Raw genomic sequence first — 22700 nt, 5'->3', positions numbered from 1 at the left:
ACTTAAAGGATTACAGCTGCACCCTGTAAATAGTGTTTCAGACCAAGGAGTCACAGCTCAGCTCTCTGTTATTAGTTATCTTACCTCTTAAAATGTGATTTATTTTTTCAGGATACATCAACATGTAATGCCAAAACTCCTTTGTGGAGTGGGTGGAAACCAGTCAAATCGCACCACCTCCCTCATCGTTTACTATCTAAAACATTTAATCTGCACTATAAAACTGACTCTGAGTAGAGTTTCACCTTTACAGGGTACTTGTGAAATGCTCTTGGACTTTTCTCTTAAGTTTTGCATAATGATTTAATCAGTGTTTTTGTAGTGCTACTTCGTATGTTTAAAACTACCCTGTCATTTTTAGGTGTAAACTCTCAGTTGGTCCCATTCCACACGTTGAAGTGTTAAGCCATCTTAAGACCCAGCTTGGTCTCCACCCTGTGAGTGTATCCCCATCTCTGTTAGACATTTTCATTGCCCGCTGTATCCCCTGGAGATCTGCAGTGTTCTCTTGGCAGTGGACATCCTCAAACAGGTGCCCTGAAAGAGGTCATCAGTTCTGTCCGCAGTCTGCTCCCTCCATGCTTCCATCTCCAGGCTTTTTCTTTCTTCTTCTTCCCTGGGATGTTTAGGCACTAACTCACTGGTGATTCAGGAAAAGCAAAGCTCATAATTATGCTACTTGCAGTTGTGTAGCTTCCAGCTCTGATGCTTTTGCATTGGCCCCACCATTCATGGTCTGGTTTGGAGGATTATAAGAAGTGCTGTTGCCAGCCTTGCTTTGGAGAAGCAGAAAAAGGCGAATAGCTGGGAGGGTGCAGGCTTGGCCTTTCTCCAGAGGACAGTGAAAGTGCTGCGGGAGTCGGGGCATGGCTTGGTGTACGGCTGATAGGGTTTTTGAAGGGGATTTTAAGACTAACAAAATGAGGCATAGTGGAACAACAGGTATAAAAATTGATTGCTTTGATTGTGCTCTTTGTTGTCAAGACCACCGAGGTATTAAATTTGAACTACTGCCTATTGATTCCACAGCTGCACTGTGTTTGTCAAGGTGGAGGTGCAGAATGAAAACAATTGCTACATGGATAGAATAATATTTCAGTTGCATTGAGATGTCATCTGCTAGTACTTTTTTCCTTCCTTATTTGGAAACTCGGTTGATCACAGATTTCAAAGGATGATTTCAGGAGCAAAGCTCAAGTCAGTCCTTCTTTTAATCTTGTATGCGTTTAATCCTGAATTAGTGACGTAATAGGAAGTATTAAAGGCAGTACTGTGTGAGTAAAACAAGTGTACAGCAGAGGAAAGGAAAAGGTTTGTCCACTCCTGTTACCGGGACCACGATTCCCGTGGTGTATGTCTGTAAGTCAATTACCAGAGCTGTGCTGCTGCAAGGAAGTGTTCTCTGCTGAAGTGACTTTTCAGCCCTAATGACTAGAGAAAAGCTTGTAGACATGAACCCTAAAAGCTCAAAAATTAGGAGGTAGATAAAGGGATTTAAAGGTCACTGTTTTCCTTTTTAAGCTAGTACCATGAAAATCCAGAGCTTCGTTCATTCATTCATTCTAAGTATTTCTGGGGCTGTGTTGGAATAAATGGAAATGCACCATTTGAATAGGAAAAGTACCCTCTGCTAAGCACCTTTGTTATATAAGATCATCTTTAAAGAGGATAAATTAAATATATCTGCTCACATGATGTAAGAGATATATATGCGCATGTATATGTAATATACTATATATGCAAGTAGAATAGTATATAATAACCCTATCCTACCTATTTATCCATTTGCAGTGGCAAAAAGCTGTCATTGCTATGTAGACTTCACGGTTGGAAACTTTAATTCTTTCTAACAAATGAGAGTGGAAGGAGTACCTTTTTAGAATATAAAACACACAACCTGTTATAGATGCTAATGATTTATTATCTTACATACTTGAAATGTTTTGATTAGATCTTGACAAGTTTGTCTGATGACAGGAACTTATTTCTTGATGCTGTAAGCTGTCAGCCTTGTGATAATTCACACATGAAATTTGCTCAGTACTGTTAAACCGTAATGAAATTTCAAGTTGTAGAGAATTCATAGTTGAAAATAATAACAGCACGTTTAAGATTTTTTTTTTTTTAGTTGCTGTAACTTCTTGCTATCTTTGAAAATCTTTGCTAAATAACGTCCAATGTATTACTTAACAGACCAGTCATCGACAGTTTGTCAATAACATTGTTAATCATTTAAGTCAGCATGTACACCATAACTAAATATGGAAAAGAGGTTACTGGATTTTATGCCCCCCCCCCCCCCCCCTTGACTTTTTTCCAATGTTCAGTGAAAACACTGGTTTCTTTTCCTTGGCGGGGATGAAAAATGCAGCCCGTAGAGCAGTATTCTGAAAGTCAGAAACTGCAACCGGCTGTGGTGTTGTTACTTCCTATTTTCTGTGAAAAGCAGAAGTGAAGCGGCCCAGGATCAGCACGGCTCCGCTTCCCAGCTCTCGCCCGCTTGCTCCGTCGAGCAGGGCCGGGGCCAGGATCGGGAGCAGGGCCGGGGCCAGGATCGGGAGCAGGGCCGGGGCCAGGATCGGGAGCAGGGCCGGGCAGCGCCGGGCCGGGCCGGGCCGGGCCGGGCGGGCGGGAGCCGGCTCCCACCTAGTGGCGGCCCGCGGAAGCGCAGGGCCCGGCGGCCGCGGGCAGAGGGAAGCAGCGGTGGGCTGGGCTGGACGTTAAAAACCAAACCAAACCCGGCTGGTTATTGACTCATGGTGCTGCACCCGTCCCTGTCTGTGCCTTGTGGATGCTCGTGGTCTATTTACTTAAATTAAAACCTTAAAATCGCCGGTCTTCCTTTGTGTTTGCTGCTTAGGCGCACAATGCTGCTTTTAAGTGGGGCTTTCGCTCCATTGGCCTTGGATTTTTTGTGATAATACGTAACACAAGTAACGCGTACGTTTGGGCGGGGGAAAAAAAAACCCAAACCACCAAACAAAAACTAAAAGCCACTCTGTTGCATTAATTTTTCCTTTTGGTGAGACTGTGAGAACATACATGCAGCAGATGCTAGGCATACTGCATACCACACTTCTGGAAGTGGTTCGGAAATGATGCTCATGAGGTATGTGGGACAGAATTAATTACTGCCTTATCTATGTTTAGGCTTGACTTTCAAAGTTATATTTGTTCTGTTGAGTGCTTATGATTTTCTGACTGCAAAGGCAATGATTATTCAGACAAAATGAGTAGCTTTTATACCCCAGACTACTGTGCTATGAATGTGTGCAGATTCACCTTTTAAGCACAGCAGTGCTGTGCACGGTTATACACTGAGCATGCGTTCAGAAATGGCCAGCTTTTTATTAATTTTGCCTCAGTCATTTGTTGATAAAGAAACAAGCAATATGTTATAACAAATAAAATTAACTCAAGGTTTTCTTTTCTTTTTTTTTTTTTTTTTTTTTTTCCAGAAGGAGCTCAGTCTCCCCAGAAGAGGAAGCTTGTAAGTTTAATTATTCATTATTTATCATTTAGTTTGTTTGAACATGTATAACTGTTCAATTGTGGAAATCATTTAAATGGGCAGATACTCTGTTTTCTCTGTTAGCGTTTTCAAGAATCTGCCATGTGCTTGAAAACAGCTAGCTTGCATTTCTCTGAGACTGAAGCCTCTATTCATTTCCTTAAGTGTAGAAGGAAAAATAGTACTAGTGTAAGCTTACTTCTAATTATCAGCTTGAGCTGATCCTGATACGGAAGTAGCTGTGGTGTTGGGTGTTGCTTGCACTGACTTCACTGCAGTGACTCCACAGAAGTCATGGATTACTTACGTGATATGGACAACTGTGATCACTGCTCTTCAAACAGTCTGTTGACAGAAGTCTAAGTACACAGCTCCTGGGCCACGCAGGTCAGGTGTTTGTGGAGCAGTCAGTGTAATAGCGGTATTTTGACAAAGTAGCAAATGTCAGGAAAAGTAGGCTTTTCAAAATGTGGTTTAAACAAATAGCAATTTTTTTTAAACACATAATGATGTTTAAAGAATTTTAGCAAACTAACTTGAGTTTCAATGAAATTATGAGAGCTTAGCTTCTGCTATGCTTACAGATTTATGGTGGAAGAAATTGTGTTATTGATTGCATTATATAAAAGAGAAAGCTTTTGTACTGCCTGCAATTGCATTATGATTTAAAATTGTTTCCCAAAGCTTGTAGACTACAGACATGAGGCTTACAAAAGCATATAACCTTTCTTCCTCAGGTTTCTGGTTCTAATGAGAAATGATTTTCAGTCTTTCAATGTAAGCTATCCCCTTTGTATAAGAAACAGTGCTTGGAAAATGCTGTGTAGCGCCAGTGATTCAGGTCTGAACAATACAACGGATCAAAAGGCCTTTTTTTAAAATGGGGCATGACCAGACCTTTTTGTTTAGTTCGTATGACAATGGTAAACCAGTCAGGGAGTTATTTAAAGAACATGAAACACTGGCTGATATTTTTTTTTAAACTAGTATGCCTTAAAGGCTAGCTTAACTATATTTGATAGATTTTTAAGAAAGGTGGTGTTCATGGTTTGAAGATTGTGCAGGTTCTTAAAACAAATGGTGGAGCAGTGAGGTACCAGTAAGTTTTTTGTTTAATGTAACTTAGATATTTTTGTACAAAACTTTTGGAATTGAAATTGAGGATGCCAGAGATATTTCCTTCCCTCATTCAAGCGTGGAGGTGGGTATGACACAAAACTACTCATGTATTTACATTTGAAATTTCTGAGACACAAATGAAGTGCTTCAAATGTGTATTATTTTATTTAGTAGTAACTGAACTGAATGACTGAATGTTTTATTTCTATATTGACTTAACACGTTCAGTTTTCATGACTTCACTTTAGTTTTCTTCTACAAGTGAGTGCCTTTTAAGGCATCATTATGTTAAGAAATTTAGCGACCTGTGTCAAGAAGATCCAGGCCATAAATTTTAAGCACAAGGTTGCAGCTATTGGTGAGACTGAAAATCTATGGAGAATTGAAATGTTTTCAGTTAGTTGCCTGTGTTATCTAGTTGATTATTTGATTGCAGTTTCTGGAATTACAGATTTTGTAGTCAGTCCTACCAAATGATTTCTTGTTGTTTGAAAAGTTTAACTATTTAAGAAGTCAGTATTGCATTGTAGCTTGTGTATATTTGTGTTGATGCCATACTTTTAAGCTTATAGGCTCACTGAAAAGGGTCTTATTGAGCTGATGTACATTATTTGCAAATCCCAGTATCAGAGTGCTTACTTGATTTAAAAAAAAATCCACTCTTAATCTTCAAATCAGGAATTAGAGAAATTTATGTCAAGAAAGGGAATAATTATAATATGTGTGTATATATATGTTAAAAATATACATATAATATGTATAAATTTGTTCAACCATTCTGTCAAAAAGGGTGGCCTAGCGATGTGCACTTAAATACAGACTGTAGGCAGTTCTCAGTTCTTCTGGAGGCTTTTCCTCTGCTTGAATCAACTTAACAGTGCCCCTCATAAGCAAAAATAAATTCTGAAAATAAAATTTATTCTGAAAAGCTGTTGTGCTGTAGCTAACGAGTAGGGATAGTTATGGATGTAGCTAGGTCCTGATTCATTGACTGCCATTCATTCACTTTTGTTCACCGACAGGAGCAGAAGCAGGAATTGACAGAAGGATGAAGTATCTGGCTTGGAGCCAGAAACCCTCAAGAGGTGCATCCATTTTCTGCACAAACTCCAGCCTTTGTAGCAGTTCAGTAGCAATTGTATTATATAGAAATATACAGCCACTCAGCATTTTTCTGTGTGCTAGTCTGGAGGCTGGGGTGCATTTCCTACTGTAAAAAGATCATATTTGGGAAGGAAGTAGTTATTTTCTAGCCAGCCAGAAGTAGAATGAAGACTTGATTATTGCTGCTTGCTAGGTGATTGCTTTGGTTAATTGTTGAGTTAGAAAGGTTTTAGACTGTGGATCAGCTAGGGTATTTGTCATTTTGCTGAATGGAGAAGGCAAGCGCTTCCTGACAATGCTTCTAACTTCATCTGACTCTTACTGCTTCCTATTTGCCTGGGTCAGTATTAGTAGTCTCTATTTTTCTGCAGGAACTGATTGTAGGCATGGGCGACAACAGTTGCTATGCTTGTTTGTACTAAGGAAAGGAGTGGAGTTAGATGTCTCAGTATTTTTGGCAGGAGAGCATGAGGAATTTTGTCACCTAAAGAAGGTCTTGGGTAGAAGCTGAAGAGAATGAATGGTGGGATGGAGCCTGTGAAGTCTCTTGATTAGCATCTCTACTTCCATATTAGCAGAAGGGAACACAAGCACACCTTAAATGATGACTTTGCCCTTGGAGATCTTTCAGTCTAATCTTGAAATAATCAGCACAGAGTGAGCAGGCATGCAAAACAGATGGGGGAATAGTATGCAGGGTGACATCAAGAGAAATACCTGATTATTTGCATACCGTTTTGTTGTTAATGTACTTAAAGTGTGTGTGTTTCTATAGGGGAGTTATGTTTAATACACTAAAGGAAATTATACTCTGTAGGCTGCTAAGAGGTTGAATAATACAAGTATGAGAACAAGAATAAGTAGTTATATTCTGTCTCTGGTGTGGTTCAATAATCAGAGTTCAAAGTTTTCCTTTAATAAATTATGCATATATACATATTGGCTATGTTTTTCCTATGCTTTGTTCACAAAAAATAATTACCATTCACAAATATTTTCTTTAATTTCAAATAGCAAATGTGAAGTGATAGACCCAAACTTTGATCTCCATCCTATTAGTGGAAGCAGTTTAATTATTTTCAGCCATTACTCTCTTCTGTTCTTTTGGTGCTACAGTGTGTACAGAGATTATTTTTTGTATTGTTGTCTTCAGCTTTCAAATGGTTTTGATGTGCACCTGCACGTGAAGCACGCTAGAGATGTTCCAGACTTGAAAGGACAAAGGTGGGGACTGCACAGCCAGACGAGGCTCATGATGAAGTGCTCATGTGCGTTCATGTGCATAACAGGAACTCAGTATCCAAAAGACCAGGCTGTAAACTGCAGATTTTCGTTGTGGCTGCAGGATCCACACCGCGGTGTCCTGGAGCTCACTATTTCTTCTGATTGCCTCCTCGGCTAATCAGCAGTCACTAAATTGAGTTGGGGTGGCATTTGAGCCATCTGGTTTCTTGTTCAGTACCCCATTTTTAATCAGTTCAGTTGTTTATAACTGAACAGGCCAACTTTATTGATCCGTTCAGGTTTTTTTAAGAAAAATGTGGGTTTATATTTGAAATCCTCATGGTTTCTTAGGGTTACTAGCTTAGGTTGCTGTGATTTTTGTACTATCTAAACATAAAATTTTCTAAAAAGAAAATACTGCTTTCCCATATTATATCTAAATTTGAAAAGAGTAATTTCCTCAGCAAACTAAATTTGCCAAACCAGTTTTTAATTTCAGATGCAAGTTATTTTTGTTAATTCTTTCCTGCTATCAACCATCTGTATCAAATATACTTTTAAAGTCTGTGTACGAATGGAAAAAGAACACGGAGGCATAAGAAACATGAAAAATACTTATAATCCTGAATCTATCAAGTAAAAATACACATTTAAATAAATCAAATATTACAACTGCTGTTTTTATGGTGATAGGTGCTGATGAGAAATAATATTTACCTGAATTTTTTGTGTCTATGAAATGTGGTAAGCAACATAATAGTGTTTGCTAAAGGCATGTGCAAGGCTTTTATGGTGGTCTTTATTCCTAATCTCTTCTTAAGGCAATTTGCATCCACTGTGGGGCTCGTTTTCTCTCTTTCTCTCCCTCCTTCTCTGCTCTCCCATTCTACTTTATAATCCTCTGAAGGTTCTTAAGTTTCTACAGCCCTAGACATTTCTTCATAGGGTGTTTCATTAAACAAGTCTTCATCGTAATTTGTTAAACTTACCCCCAGCTTCCTGACAGTAAAATAACAGACAAACATACCAAGGTATTTCTTTGGGAGGATATGCTGAATACCAGTTTATATCAATTTCTGCTTGTATTCTTTTTAATGCTTAGACCTTGGAAACAACAACAACTTTGATGGCAGGCAAAAAAAATTTTTGGCCTTTAGTGCTGGTTTATGTCGTTATCTTACCGTGCTCAGGTGCTGTGGGAATTTCCTCTGTATCTGCAGAGAAATGGAGTATATAATTCCATTTCTGGTCGTCTTGGTGGGTAAGCATTTCTGCTGGGGATCGATTGATGCCGTTTCCCTGCCAGGAGCAAGTGCTGTGCCTCAAGTGTGGAGAAGCCAAAGTGCTGGAAATGGAGAAAAAAATGGTTCTGAAAAGGAGTAGGGAGTTTTGCTACTTTTGCACTCTGTTCTGTCTTGGTTCTGGAAATAGAGTAAGAAATAATGCCTCCATTCAATGCTTTCTGCTTGTGATACTTTTTATAGATGGGGAGAGAAAGAGGTGGTATTTTCTAACCACTCCATCCTTCTCTGAGCTGCATAGAAGCAGTAGATCAAAAATAACCTGGTACTCTTAAGCTGATATGTGGGGCTGGCTCTGGAGGTGGAACGTGCCGAATTATTCCTGCAGGGCTCAGTAGGAGTGTTGCTATTTGTATATTAGGCTTTAAAAATAATTTGATAGTATTGTTTGTCTAAAAAAAAGATGTAGTGAATAAGAGGGATTTTAGTGTTTTTTATATACTGTAATCTCAGAGACAAAGAATTTATGGAGGTTTTCATCAAGGATTTAAAAGTGAGAAAAGTCTTTTGTGCAGTTTTTATTATCAAGTTTCCACTGCTTAATCCAGGTTCTCATTTAATAAGTATAATAAAATTATACATTAATATACCAAATTTTGTACCTTTTGTTGCTTGCTGTGCTTTCTTACTCTGAAGGCACGGGGTGGGGGGGCAGGGGCTCTGGTTGTTTAAGGCACAGCCACCGTGGGCACCCTGGCCCTTACTTTTGAGACTGGCAGTTTATTCTCCTGATGGGCCATAGCTGTTGAGTGGTGGTGACCTTGTAGTGTGGGGCATTCCTGCTGTGATTTGAACCATGGGAGGGTCTGAAGATATGAGTTGTAATCTGGAATTTGACTTGGTTGATGAGTACTTGTGAATAGCAGTCTTTACCTGCCTAAGTACCGTCTTTAACACTTCAAAGTCTATCAAAGATATATATTTGGATTTTTTTGGGGGGAAAGCTATCGTCTTATAAATACACATTTAAAAAATGTTGGACATTATTTAGGGGCAGTTTTGTTAATAGCATGAAATTGATTTTGAGCTGATTGAAATTGCCATTTGCTAACAAAAATGCAAGACTTGCATTGTACAAGGGAACACTGTCTCCTAATAAAGGTGTTTGTTCCTGGCCCCCCCCCCCCCCCCCCCCAATTTGGCTCCCCAGGCTGCGATTGCTGTTGCTCTGTTTTCAGTGCTAGAATCCATAAAGTTTGTAGCTGAAACACAGCTTGGGAGTTACAGGAAGATGTTTTAAGATTAAAGTTGTGTGTGTTCTTAAGGGGATTGATTTCTGAAAAAGGGATGGTTCACATGTTCCCCCGCCGGTCAAGAACAGCTGCTCTTTGCACCGCTGAGGACTCTGCAAGGGCTTTGGGTGGGAGCAGTGACTCTATTCCTATCGCAGTGTGAGTTTTCAAGCGGCTACGTGAGATTTCTGCCAGAATCCTTTCACGTGTGCCATCGCTCCCTTTGGCTTTACGCTTTCCTTTTGATTTGGCGAGAGCGACTTTTCCTGCTCCTTGAAGCCCCCGAGAAGTTTGTTGCTGATTTGCTGTGGGCTCAGCCTGAGTGTGTCAGGACTATATTGCTGGCTGCGTGACAGGTCAGATGGCTGGTTTCTGTCTTGGACTTTTCTATGCCTTCATTTTGTACTGGTGGGCTTCATCTCTTTTCTATGGATCCTGTGAATAGACTTGAAGAAGGGTTGTTTTTGGTTTTTTTTTGTTTTTTTTTGTTGTTTTTTTTTTTAAATAATTAGGTTTTTGACATGAGCCGTGTGATTAATCTGAACCATTACTGAACTCCTGAGGTCTCTGTGACACTGGGGTACATGAAGAGCTTGGAATTGTACTGATTGTTCTGTGCTCTGCGTTGGAGTGATAACGGTGGGCTCTCTTTCCTGGCTGTAAGCCTCTTATGCTGGGAAGAACCATAGTGTATCAGCACAATGATGAAACGGAGGAAACAGAGGCTTGGAGCCCCGTCTCTGCGGATCCAGTAAGGACTGTTGTGAGAAATAAATTGCACTTAAACATTTCAAATTGAAACTACGAAAAAAAAAACCAAGCCAGAATTTTCTGTGGCCGATAGACATTCCTTTTATTTGTTAGAACTTTCTTTATCTGTTATGCTTATTTGGCTCTACACAAAATTTCATTTGAAAACTTTAACATTGTACTTTTGTGGAGCATTGACCATAAAGTATAGCCAAAAAAGAGAAATATTTAAATCTTTTTAAATTGGGTACATTGTGGTAGGTCTTGTACCAAACATTAATTAATGTAGTAAAACTGAATGTTTGTAGCTCTTTCTAGTTTGATAACTCTTCAGATTTAAAAAGTACTTATAATAATCTGCCAGAAAGCTGTCACAAGGCTCAAATTTCCAGACACCTTTGCTACCTTTATTATATTTTTAAATCAAGAATGCTATTGAAAACTTTTTGATTCAAAGCAGAGAATCTTTATTTACATTGCCACATGTATTTCTACAAATGAAATTTAAACAAGCAATTCCTTTTTAATGCTTGTGTCCTTTATAAATGCTTTGAAATCTACTAATGAAAACTGCTATTGATGGTGTTCGTATTGATATTTATTATTTCTATTAGGTAAAATTAAGGAAACTGTATATTTAATGCTATGTTTATAAGTAGAGGAGGTTAAATGAATCTATCACATAGTCAGTGAAGGGAGGAACAGGGTAAGAGGCAGTCTTAACGTTTTCTGTCTGCAGACTGTAAAGCTCATCAGCTGTTTAAGCAGAGATTGCTAGTGGGGAGGATTTCTAATATGTAAGGGTTACTTACTGATGAGTATTTGGATTCCTTAGGAAATTTAGAGCAAGGAACGTTGACAAACATGCTTGACTTCAGGACTTTGAGTGTAAAATGCCTGAATAGAATACTAAACAAAACTGAAGCATGCCCCAGATTTCCCTTTTGCTCACTTTTGTATTTAAATATGGTAAATAGAAAATTTTTTCATCCCTCAGTCAAAATTAAAGTTATAGTTGTAAGAACATGGTGGCACTAGTATGTATTTAACGCATAAGCACACTTTATAATACCAATATTTGTTAAGTTAACTTTCACTTTATTTCTAGTGAAGGACATCTCATCGTGTATAGTTCAATAAAGTAGGTGTTAGAACCTCTTTTTTTTATCTTTATGTAGAAGTCTGTTTGCAGCTTTGTGGAAAGCAGCTACTTTGAGATGTTTTCTGTGTTCTCTGTATACGTATGTGTATTGGCTGCCAACCCTGCAAAAGCAGTATAGTTTACAGAACTGAGCACAGAGCTGGGAATCAGTGCCCTCAGCTGTAATCCTGATACTGCCATGGATGTGCTATGGACAAGTCACTTAACCTCTTTGTGCCTCAGTTTCCCCACTGCTAAAATTAGAATAAAGCCATTTTGCAGTGCTGCTTTCGGGCTTAATTAGTTGTCATTCTAAAACACTGTCAGTGCTAAAAGTTGTTTTCTGTTTAATGGTTTTTGTAATTCATGTTTTCACAGTTGCATACTTCTATTGTTGCTACAGCCCTGGTGTAGAACCATGGCTCCCAAATTGTGAAGGCTTTGATATAAATGGTACATGTCTGTTACTGGTGCCATTATCAATTTGTTATTTTTTCTCATTTAAAAGTTTTACATTGAAGATTGACAGTGGTGTGTATTCCAGACAGCCTGGGAATCACTACAAAAAGGGATTTGGTAATTCCAGATTGGAAGATTTTAATAGTGGAAAAATAATGTTGACTAGATATTATATTGACTGACAAATACATTTGGTTTGGATGATAATCGAAAGGATGACTAATTTAGTTTATTGCATTTATAAAGAAGATATAACTTGTATTTTGGAAGTATTTTTTTTAGTTTATTGAAAAAGAAGATGCGATATTGACCCCGATTTATTTTTTTTTTTTTTTTTCCCCCTACTGTGGTACATTGTCAGAATCTCCTCTACTTTGTACTCCCACTGCCGAGGAAGTGATGTTCATCAGCACATGTTCTCTCCTACATCTGCTCCAGGTCTGCAGCACCTTAAATTCCCATTTAGTGCTGACTGTGCACTTGTTACTTCTCCTTTAGTATTTTACCTGAACTCACAACCCCAGAGCAATCCGTCTAGTCCATGCTACAGCCATCCTTTTCAGTGGAGGTAAGGAGAGGTATCAACTAGGAATTTCTAACAGTTTGGTGTTGCTGTAACCATTTATGAACTTACTAGCTTTATAGTTTAAGAAAATAATACCTAACAGAAGGGAACAGCCTTGTAGTTGTAATTTACTTCCAGTCATTTAGGGTTCAGATTGATGTTGCTTGTTGGTACAAATTTTTCTAGTTCATGTGTAGTTTAAAGCCCTGCGTAGGAAGGAATATAAAATTAATTGAGGAATGGAAACCTGTCTACCTGCGTGTGCATGCAAATTGCTGGTTGTACCTTGTGCTAGCTTCTGAGTGCATGTGCAACTTGTACCATGGAGCAAAGGAACCCTCACAGATATCGTTAATGTCCAGAAAACCAACATAGAATTAAAACATCCTAGTGTGGGTTCCTTAAAAACCTGTGCCTAGAATAGTGAGTCTGTGCTAACGTACTGTGCTCTGCTCTATTCACACTAAATCCACATTAGTTTCTTACAGAACCTAGCAGGCTGAACTCTTTGTCTCCAGACACAGGATCTACAAAAGATAATTAGTAAAATCAGGCCTGTTGTTAGGATGCTTAAATATGAGGTACAAGAGTTCGTAAACTGAAAAAAGTCTAAACCAGCTCAGTTTGTATTAAAGCATTTGAGAACGTGGCTAATGTGTTTTTCCTTCAGGAAGAGCCCTTCCTCCACATTGTGCTATTATGGAATATGTATGGCCATCAGCAGCCCCAGTGGAAACTTTCAGCTTCTTCACTAAGAAGAAACTTCACCCAGTGAGATAGTCACTGACAAAGGCTAACACAAGCTAGAGATCTTTGTGTGTGTGGTTATGAAATTGGAGCTCGGTGGTACCTACTTAAAACTTGAGCCAGCAGAGGGCTGGTTTGAAGTTCTCATGCTGCAGTGTGGATGTAGCTGGTCAAATTTCAGTTACTCATCAGGTGGTAATGCAATAGCCCCCGAATCTAGACTGTTATTTCAGAGGGAGATTGCTCTTGCTGGCCAGCTCTGGTAGGAGTAAAAAGAAAATGTGAAGTTGAGCTATTTTAGGCATCTGTCCCTCTAATGGAGAGTAACATATATTACATCTGTTGGGTGGAAATCGGGTTGTCAGCAAAGGAAAGGGAAGTTGCATGTGTCTGTACTTGGTGTATTGTGCACTGCCATGAAGAGAGAGGTGGTTGCCCAGCTTGCCTGCCGCCTTCCCTGCATGTTGGGCAGCACTTGGTGACAATTCTTACTGTGGTGCTCATTTTGGCAGCATTTGCAGTGAAGTAAAGGGCACTGACTAAAGAGCAGTCTCAACATTTTAGTGTCATTGTCATCAATATAACTTTAAATTCTTTTTTTGTTATTTAAAAGCTGGTGGTGGGTAATGTTCCTTTACAAGGGTGATTAAATAAGCTTAAATGCTGTTTAGCATTGGGGCTAATTAACAGACTGGTAAGTAGAAATTAAGTATCAAAATTAGATTATTGTTAAAGTCAGTTGAGAACTGGGTTTTTTGGAGAGGAGATCTAATGATTATTGATTATTTTCAAAAGCCTTTCTGGTACTTTACTGTTGTTTTTTTTTTCCTCTGAGAATGCTTCAATCTTCAGGCTTTTGACATGGGTCAGTGAATAATTTTCTCTTTAAGACTAGTTCATATAAAAGTTTTAGTGTCAAGTTATATTCCACTGTTACTATGGACTCGCCTTGATAATAATATTTTTTACATATGGGGACCTTCCAGCCATCTGCTCTCTAAATACTGAATGGTTGATGATTCACAGATACGTGGCTCTGTGTAAGAGCTTAGGTCTACTATAATAACTTTTTATTTTTGTCACTGTTGCTTTCACCTGTGCAGCTCTTGATCCTGTTTTATCCTGTCTTTCTTTGTTGTAGTTTTGTTTACTTAGTTACAGTACCAGTGATAGCCATTCCTGCTTGCTTAGAGCAAAGGTTCATCTTGGCAAGTTACTATCATCATTGATCTACTCAGCTTAACACCCTCAGGTTAGCCAGGCTGTGGCTCATTTCCATGGCTATGGAAGTGATACTAGGAACTGGTGGAAAATGTAACTAGAAAAGTGTATGCCTTAATGTTAAATCTTTCTCATTTTTTACCATCTGTATATTGCATTTGCAAGTATCTACATAGGTTTCCCCTCTTGCCTATTTTTCATGGTGTTGATAGTTTTACATGGATGGGTGAACAACTGTTGGTGCATCTGACATCAAGGGTGTTCTACAGCTAGCATGGAAGTTCATGGCTTCTGAAAGGATTAATCTCATTAAGAGTTAAAATATTTTATATATAGCCTTTGAACAATTGAAAATAATGTAAACCTTTCCAAAGAGTAAAAGGAAATGTGAAGTGGCATGATAACAATCAAAATAAATTGATAGCAGGTGACATAAGACTGCTATAGTTGATGCAACCATGGGTTGCAATTAAGGTCATGTATCTTTAGGAAGAAAAGACAATAATGTCCAAAATTAAACTGAAGTATTGAGTCTCATATTTGGGATCTGGCTTGCACTCCTCTGGGGGTAGCAGGGAAGTCAAATGACATAAGAAGAAAAAGGGGCCGTGTTCACAGCTGGTCCTCTTTATGAGTTCGCAAGTCTTTGTACACCCATATTTGTACTTTAATCAAAACATGGATTTACAGCATTTCTTGATATCAAGTTGCTTAAAAGATGGAAGTGATGGGCCTTGTGATTAAAGGAACATGCATTTTCCCCCATTTTGAAAAACATTACGCTTTGTAACACCCTCAGCAAGATATAAACTAATTTAAATACTTCTAGAAAGGGATTGTTTGTGGTTACAAGGATGAAAGTATTCAGGTGCCATATTTCTGGCATCTCTGGGTGCTGCAGGTGAGGTGAAGTCTCACTGGAAATTTGCTTTGTCCTAACAAATTAAGGGAAGAGTTGGGTTCAGCTGGATTATTCAAGTAGTATTTTCTCATGCTATTTTGATTTCATGAATTCATGCCAGTTGTGGAACATGTTCTTATAGGGATATATGGTAGAGATTATTTTTATAGGAATGTTTTCCCTTGGAGGTTCTAGCCTTAATGAAATCTGTTGATAATAGCTATTAATTTTTTATAGCTTTGCAGAATAGTTTCATGGATTTTTTTTTTTTTTTTCCTAGCCTGTACAAAATCTGGTCACCATTTCTGAGTGTGATGGTTGTCAGATCCTTGCAGTCTTATTTAAATAAAATAAAATGGGAAACCTAATGTTGCTCCAAAATACTCAGTGTTTGAGCACAGTACATAATTACTTGATCAGTGTGTAATTACAATGTTATGAGTTTTATATAACTAGGATTTTATGGACATCTGTGATAGAGTTTAAGAATATATTAATTTATTTAGATAAAAAGCCTATTCTAGGAAACAAGCATTTAATCAATAACTGTGGTAAGTAACAAGAATATATTATACATAGACGTTCAGCAAATGTACTGGGAGGGTTGCGTGCCTTTATTTAAAGCCTTTTTCATATAAGCTGTTGCAGTGGATGAGGGGAGACCTATATTTAGAGCTATGGATGATTTGGGTGTATGAGTGTGGTTTGCCGTGCAGTGTCCTCAGCAAGTCTGCTCTCTTGCAGTAAACAGATGGGCTTCCCAGGCGTTGCAGGGTGCTGGTTAGCTCGCCTTCACGAAAGTAGGGATGGAGGCATCTGCCTTGTATGAATGGGGTCTTCTGATAGACTGTGGCTCTTTTTCTTACATATCGGGATTGCTGGTGTGTCTCAATGAGGGTCTTGTAACTCCAGTCCTTCTACTTCAAGGCAGGTGCAGAAATCCCTTCCATAGTATAAGGATGCATTCTTGGCATGCATCTCCCCAGATCACCCATGTTTTGGGTTTTGAAGACTACATATATTTTATAACAGTGGGACAGCACCTGTATCAGGAGAAGTTCCGTATTTTTAGGGAAGATAAAAAACATTTTGGAATTCAGAATTGATGGGGTTCTTTATATTTTTATTTTGAAATACCTCAAGGCTTGTCAAGAGTTGGTGATAGTTTCCTATCTCTACTTAGATTTCCTTTTAGTTTAAAGTCACCTGATATAAATTTTAAGAGTTCATTTTAGTTAGAATTTCCTATTTGACAAATGTCAGATGATTAATGAAGAGGACTATATTCAGCTTGAATGACATGTGGAAATTGTTCTGTTTTTGCAGCAAGTGATATCCTCCTGGTTTAGTGCTTGATTTGGTACAGGTTCTGCTTTCTTAAATGTGCTAAATAATTGGTCAGAGTTGACTGCAAGACAGTATAATGTCACTTTTGGAAACAATGTAGATAAGCAATTCAGAAATAATGAGTAACAGAACAACTTTGTGAATGTATCATTATGCATAATGTGAAATGGTGAATTTTGAGTAGGTAATCTTTTGGCAACTGAATTGTAATCTACATTGCACATTGAATGAATGAATGAGTTTGCCAGAATTCATTTCTTTTTTAATGGAAATTTTTCTCTGTATTCCTTTTCTTTTGTAGCAGTTATTATTCTTGGGAATAGTTTTCCCCATCTAGGAAATGGAGACCTCAGAGGAGGGACATATTGGTGATACCTAAAACTTGACAGGCTCAGATAACTTTTTGTCTTTCTTACACTTATCGGAAACTGTCCATTGGCTTGCCACATGATTGGAAATATTGAGGCATGGTGGCCTGAGTAGTATAATTTTTTCATGTGGAGGCACTATGTAAATGCTAAAATCCCTGCGTCCTGCCTGGAGCTGCAGTAGCAGAAGAGTTAAACCCTAGGGTTTGGAGCCTGAGGTGTGAATTCTTGTCTCGTTCCAGGCTCACCGTTTGGCTTCCCTCCGTGGGACCACTTATAAAGCATAACCTGGTGGTTTGATCTGGGAAATCAGAGGCTCCCAGAGAGGAGTATGTACTTGTGACTTCAGAAGTTGGAGGTCATTAATGTTTGCTAGCCATTTCACCTACAAACCAAGTGGTTAGTAACTGTTTTTTCTATATAATTGTGTTTGAAGGCTGTGATCTGTTGGTACACCTGCATATGAGCCAATTCATTTACTACCCCTGCACTATTTAAAGAGTTTGGGATGGTTGCTGCGTATGAGCCGATTCATTTACTACCCCTGCACTATTTAAAGAGTTTGGGATGGCTGGGACACGCTAGCAACTTCTAGTGAGGAGCAAAAAGCTCAGCAGTTTCTTAAGAGACTGTAGTAAATACTGAAGCTTTTCTTTTTCTGTCCTTACCCTCAAATAACAGTGATTTCCTCAAACGGTAGTAGTGTGCTCAGTTTGGTACAAAATTTTTCCTTCTACCTAGTCTGTCCCTCAAAGACCTTTTGATCTTCAATACAGATACAGAAACAACCCATGCACTGAAAAATTCCTGACAAGAGAAATCATTCTGAGAAAGACATATATATTCTTAACCAGGCAGTCATGTGTTTATTATTGTTGATAGACAGTCCCATGCGTTTTCCAAAACTTGCTTTTAATTATACTATGAGGCAACCAGGTGCTATTTTTAGTTGTGACTTGGAAAATTGGTGAGTGTGCAAACAGGCCTGTTAACATCCTGCACTGAAGCACTAATAGTAGAGATGTACTAATAGGCGAGTACCAAGTGTCAACTTAATGGACTTGAGCAGGGGAGAAACAGAGATTATATGACACAGCTGCTTGCATTAGCATGGGACTATTCCTGCCCATGAGCAGGAGATTCCTTTCAGATCTGTTTTCTTAAAAAATTACTGTTTGAAGCCAGGAGTTGCAATTTCTAATTTAGATAGATAAACTATTTAGTGGACCGATATTAAACTGAAACCTTAAGGAAAGTTTAGAAGGTAAAGAAGGAAAAAAGATTTCAGGGTAACATTGCACCAGTTTTTAAAATTGTATCCCATTTCATCTGTGTCTCACTACCCTGAGCTATGTTGAACGTTACCTCAAATTTAAGCTCTTGTTTGAATATTCAAAACTGTACCATGCCAGAAGGCCTGCAGCAGGGCTTCATCTTCTATAATGTATCCTTTTGTGCTCTCTTTTCTACAGGCTGCATCCGTACTCCCCTTTTCTTTGGCATGTCTCTATTCCTGTTTTTGTTCATTCATCTCAAATATGCTTGTTCTAGTCCTCCGAGTTCTCTCTTACCCTCATTTGTCTCCTAAAATTTTGCTACTTTGGCTAGTGGTTATTATTCTGTCATTCAATCCCTTCTGTGGTACTTGAGAGCATAATCTTCTAACCTAGTTTACATTACACTGTCATTATGAATTATTAACGTTCTAAAATAAAATCTTCAAACAGTAATCTTTGCTGTGGTGAAAGAGCTCCGTGTGCTTTTGTTTTCCTTCCTGTCCTGCCTGTCCTTTCCTTTCTTTAGACCTTCAGGTCTTTAGAGCAGGGATGTTATTGATCCAGCCGTCTGGGAAAGACTTGCTGTGCAATGAGAGTCATGTCACATCTCTGGGCTGAGATAAGCATTTATTTATATAAACACTAAAAAAATAAAAGGTGTGGAAGTAAAACTCTTGATTCTATTAGAAGATCTGCTACACAAGTAGAAGTGATAATGTATGTTTGGGTTATAGCTTGCTTGAGAAGGTGAATATTATTTTTTGTGCTCTCTATTATATTGTTCCTATTTTTGTTCCTATGATTCTCAGTTTTATTTGTCAATAGATGAGAAATTTAAAAAACCCAACAGAACAGGTCAAGTTATAATTCTCAGCAAATGTTTAGGGCAAAAAAGTTCAACCAAAAGAAATCTGGTAAAAACCCCTATCAGCTTTCCTCCACACTTCATTTTAATGCAACTGTTTGTCCATTCTGCTTCTGAGAAAGTGGAAGATTCCAAAATCTTTAAATGTCCAATTTTCCAAGTGAATCAACACAAAAATATTGACCAGAAGTGTTCCTTTAAGTCACGAGTGTCTGCATTGCTCTTGCAGAGAACTTGCAGTTAATTTGAACAAAATAGAGTTAATTACAGCTGCATTCATCTTTGACATAGAGGAACAGCCCATGGGGACATGTTCCAGCCTGCACCCCATGGCTTAGTGTGCGCAGCGTCCTCTAATATCAAGATGGATCATAAAACTGTGACCTGTCGCTTCTGCAACTTTCCTCTTCTTATCAAAAATAAGGGCAGGTGCAGACTACACTGTAGAACGCCACAGTCTATTTTTTACATACTGTTGTAAGTGGTCGGTATTGTGAAAAGTACTTTATTAATTTTGCAAATCATATTTTCTCTGCAGAAAGTACATTCTTAGGACAAGCAGGTGGTGTTCATTTGCATGCATGATCTATGCTGTCTCGGCTAATCTGTTTGCTTAGTAGTTTGTGTGTTGTGCAAAATAATCTGAGCTGGAAATATTATTTGTTTTTATCACTAGTTGCACTTTTATAGGCAGTGCAGAAGCCTAAATTTGGTTTTGTTAGAAAATATTAAAAAGTTACATAAATTTTCCTTATATTTTGATATTTTTTTTCCTTCCCCTAATCTATAAAATCTGTATAATGCTAGATCTGCTATTCAAAATTTGGAAGAAAAGAAAGTAAAGTGAGTATAAGATGAATATTCCCATTGATCAACATTTTCTTTTTTCTTTGTATCTGAGATGGTTTAAAAGGTAATTTATTTTAAAAATGACCAATTCTGTTATTTATTTTTGTTTCTAACTACATTATTTAGATTTATTTGTGCCATTTTTAATGTGTTAGAGTGTAGTAAGATTTAGCATTGCAAACTTTTAAATTTTGTTTTTAGTATTTTAAAAGGAATTTTTCTCTGGAGACTGCAGAAATCATTGAGAGTTCCTTATCTGTCTATTCTGTACTTTATTTCAAAGCAGAGAATTCAGTTTGGGCAAATTTATCTTAAATTATTAAATCTGCTTCTGTGTTCCAGAACTCTAACATGTGTGTCCCTACTGATATATGGGGGGGGCATACAGGTTAGAAGTCTTATATATATACAAAAGAAATCTTAGAAGAGCTTCTAAATGTTGTGTATATTTTAGGGAATGTTGCTTTTGTAATGCGTCACCTTTGTGGGTTTCCCAGAATTACTGTAAAACAGTTTATAGAGATGTATCAATCTGTAGTTATATGAAAATCAGCATTCTAGGCTTGTTCTCATGTTCGTTGTGTCTTGTACACTATATATTTCTCTGAGGCTCACAACCTTGAGTACTTTGCTTGCCTGCTGGTTGATGATATGTTATCATGGCTTTTCCAGACTTTTAAGGTTAAAAGGTAAGCTTTTGCTATGAAGATTCTTATTATTCCACAGGAATAACTAAAATAGGGACCAATTTCTGTTAAATAGTCATGGCCAAATTAGGATGTAATTCTGCCTTTAAAACTGGATGAACTTTTTTTTTTTTTTTTTTTTTTTTTTTTTTTTTTGGTATACCAGCACTCATGATGTTTCCCAAGCATGGTTTTGATTTCTCATGTCTCTTCTGTACCACAGCTTATTTTGTAAAGTCTATTCTTATCCCATGCTCTAACTTCATTAAGAATTTATGCTTGAGAATGTAAAATTCATCCTCTTAGTCTGTTCATTACATTAGCATTCCCCTTGCTCCCAGAATAACTCTTCTTAGCCAACGTCCTACAAAATAAGCTTTTTGTCTCAGAAAAGCTGTGGTAAATGCAAAGGCTTTACAATATCCTTAACATTTCAGCTGAGCCTAATTGTGTTAACCAAGAAATGGGGAAACAAGCTGTGGAGTGGAAGGTCCTGCACTGGAGGTTCAGGTTGGAGCAAACAACCTGAATTAAACCTAGAAATGAATCGCATGCCAGAGCTCATTTTAGAGTTCAGGCTTGATTTGGTCTTCTGGGTAATATGCTGTCAAACAGGTGAAAGCACTCCCTGCTAGCTGGTTACCACATGTAGTCCCGAGCCTGGAGGCACCGTGTTGATCCTTGGCACGGCGTCTGACCAGCTTGCTGCTGTGAGATGAGTGTTGGAAGTTTGCGGTCTTGTATAGATGAGGGGAGCCCTTTTTGCTTTTGTGAGCTAGTAGTTGCGATCTGAGTAACAAAAAGCCCTCTAATCCACCCACTTAAATACAGCTCTGTTCCCTCTCTTTGCTGTTTGCTATGTTCATTTTACCTTAATTACTTGTGTGTTGTCTTGTTTTAGTTTTAACTATCCACTGGTAGTTCTTCTTCAGTCCTCGATCCCTGTGAAGACACAAAGTGTGCCAGCTGCCTTTGCTCCTGCTTTTTCTCTTAATTTGTCCTTTAAGCTCTGCGCTGTTGTTTCCCTGTAAAACAGAGGGTAATAACACCTGCTTTTTCAAATCTGCGTTGCTGCAGCAGTCTTGTTGGAATGGGTTATGGACAATGTCTGTCAAAGACTGTGTGTTACAGTTCTTTGGGATATATACAAAACCCCCGTTATGGGAGAATTTAGCAATGTTACTCAGTGCAGGGAGCCAGGGGTGGAAGAATTCTGCAAAGAACTGAAGCTGATGAAGTGCCGTACTTCTTCACGGAGAGGTTGATGCAGGTTGGAATGGCAGGAGAAGAGATTAAGACATCTTCCTGTTTGCAAACGCTGTTGCACAGTGAATTCATTAACACTGTTATTACAGGTTAGAAAGAAAGTTTTAAGTGCAGCATGATAAATAATACATGATAAAGATGAAGAAATGCTACGGTGGCAACAGGAGGCTCAATCTATGTTTTCCTTTGGATAAATTTTGGCTGGTGAAGAGGAGGGAAGATCTTTGGATGAGGATGTCAAGGTTATAGCAGCACGCTGTGATGCAGTGTTTCTTGCAAGTGTTACTGAGTGTCTTCAAGAACATTTTGGATAAAATGTTAGAAGATTTCTGTATAAACATTAAGTGAGATTTTCAGAACTGACGTTCTGTATTGTTATTTTTTAAATAATGTTTCTCATTTTTTATGGTGTTTGAATTGCATATTGAGGTTACATTTGGTTAAATCAGACAATGACATTTGAATCACACATGAAGAAGACGGGGCTAGGGAAAGAATGTGAGTTCTAGTAACTTATTTAAAGAGGATAATGGACCTTTCCATGGCATCTGAGCCCAATCATCGGTTTTGTGAGCTTGATATAATGTTAAGCTTATGCTATATTGAAGTTGCCAAACATCTTACTAATGTTATTTGGGAAGAATAGTGTTGTATGGAATATTAGTGATATTAGTGTATGGAATAAGTGATATTTTTGTAAATAGAAATACAAAGAAAAAATCTTTCTTATTAAATATTCATAAGATTTTTGGCATGATTAACTTTGT

At 38.1% G+C, this 22700-nt stretch overlaps 1 protein-coding gene across 8 annotated transcripts in view; it reads left to right on the top strand.

Annotated features, from left to right (window-relative positions):
- MAST2 (microtubule associated serine/threonine kinase 2) overlaps nucleotides 1–22700 on the top strand; it is a 200720-nt gene that overhangs the window by 82471 nt on the left and 95549 nt on the right. For all 8 annotated transcript variants that reach the window (XM_049807804.1, XM_049807811.1, XM_049807803.1 and 5 more), the window contains one exon: nucleotides 3459–3490. In XM_049807804.1, the coding sequence (XP_049663761.1) occupies nucleotides 3459–3490 (32 nt within the window). The remainder of the gene's footprint in view (nucleotides 1–3458; nucleotides 3491–22700) is intronic.

This window comes from Accipiter gentilis, chromosome 8 (genome assembly GCF_929443795.1).
Source record: "Accipiter gentilis chromosome 8, bAccGen1.1, whole genome shotgun sequence".
NCBI lineage: Eukaryota > Metazoa > Chordata > Aves > Accipitriformes > Accipitridae > Astur > Astur gentilis.
This window is presented reverse-complemented; position numbering and strand designations above follow the sequence as displayed.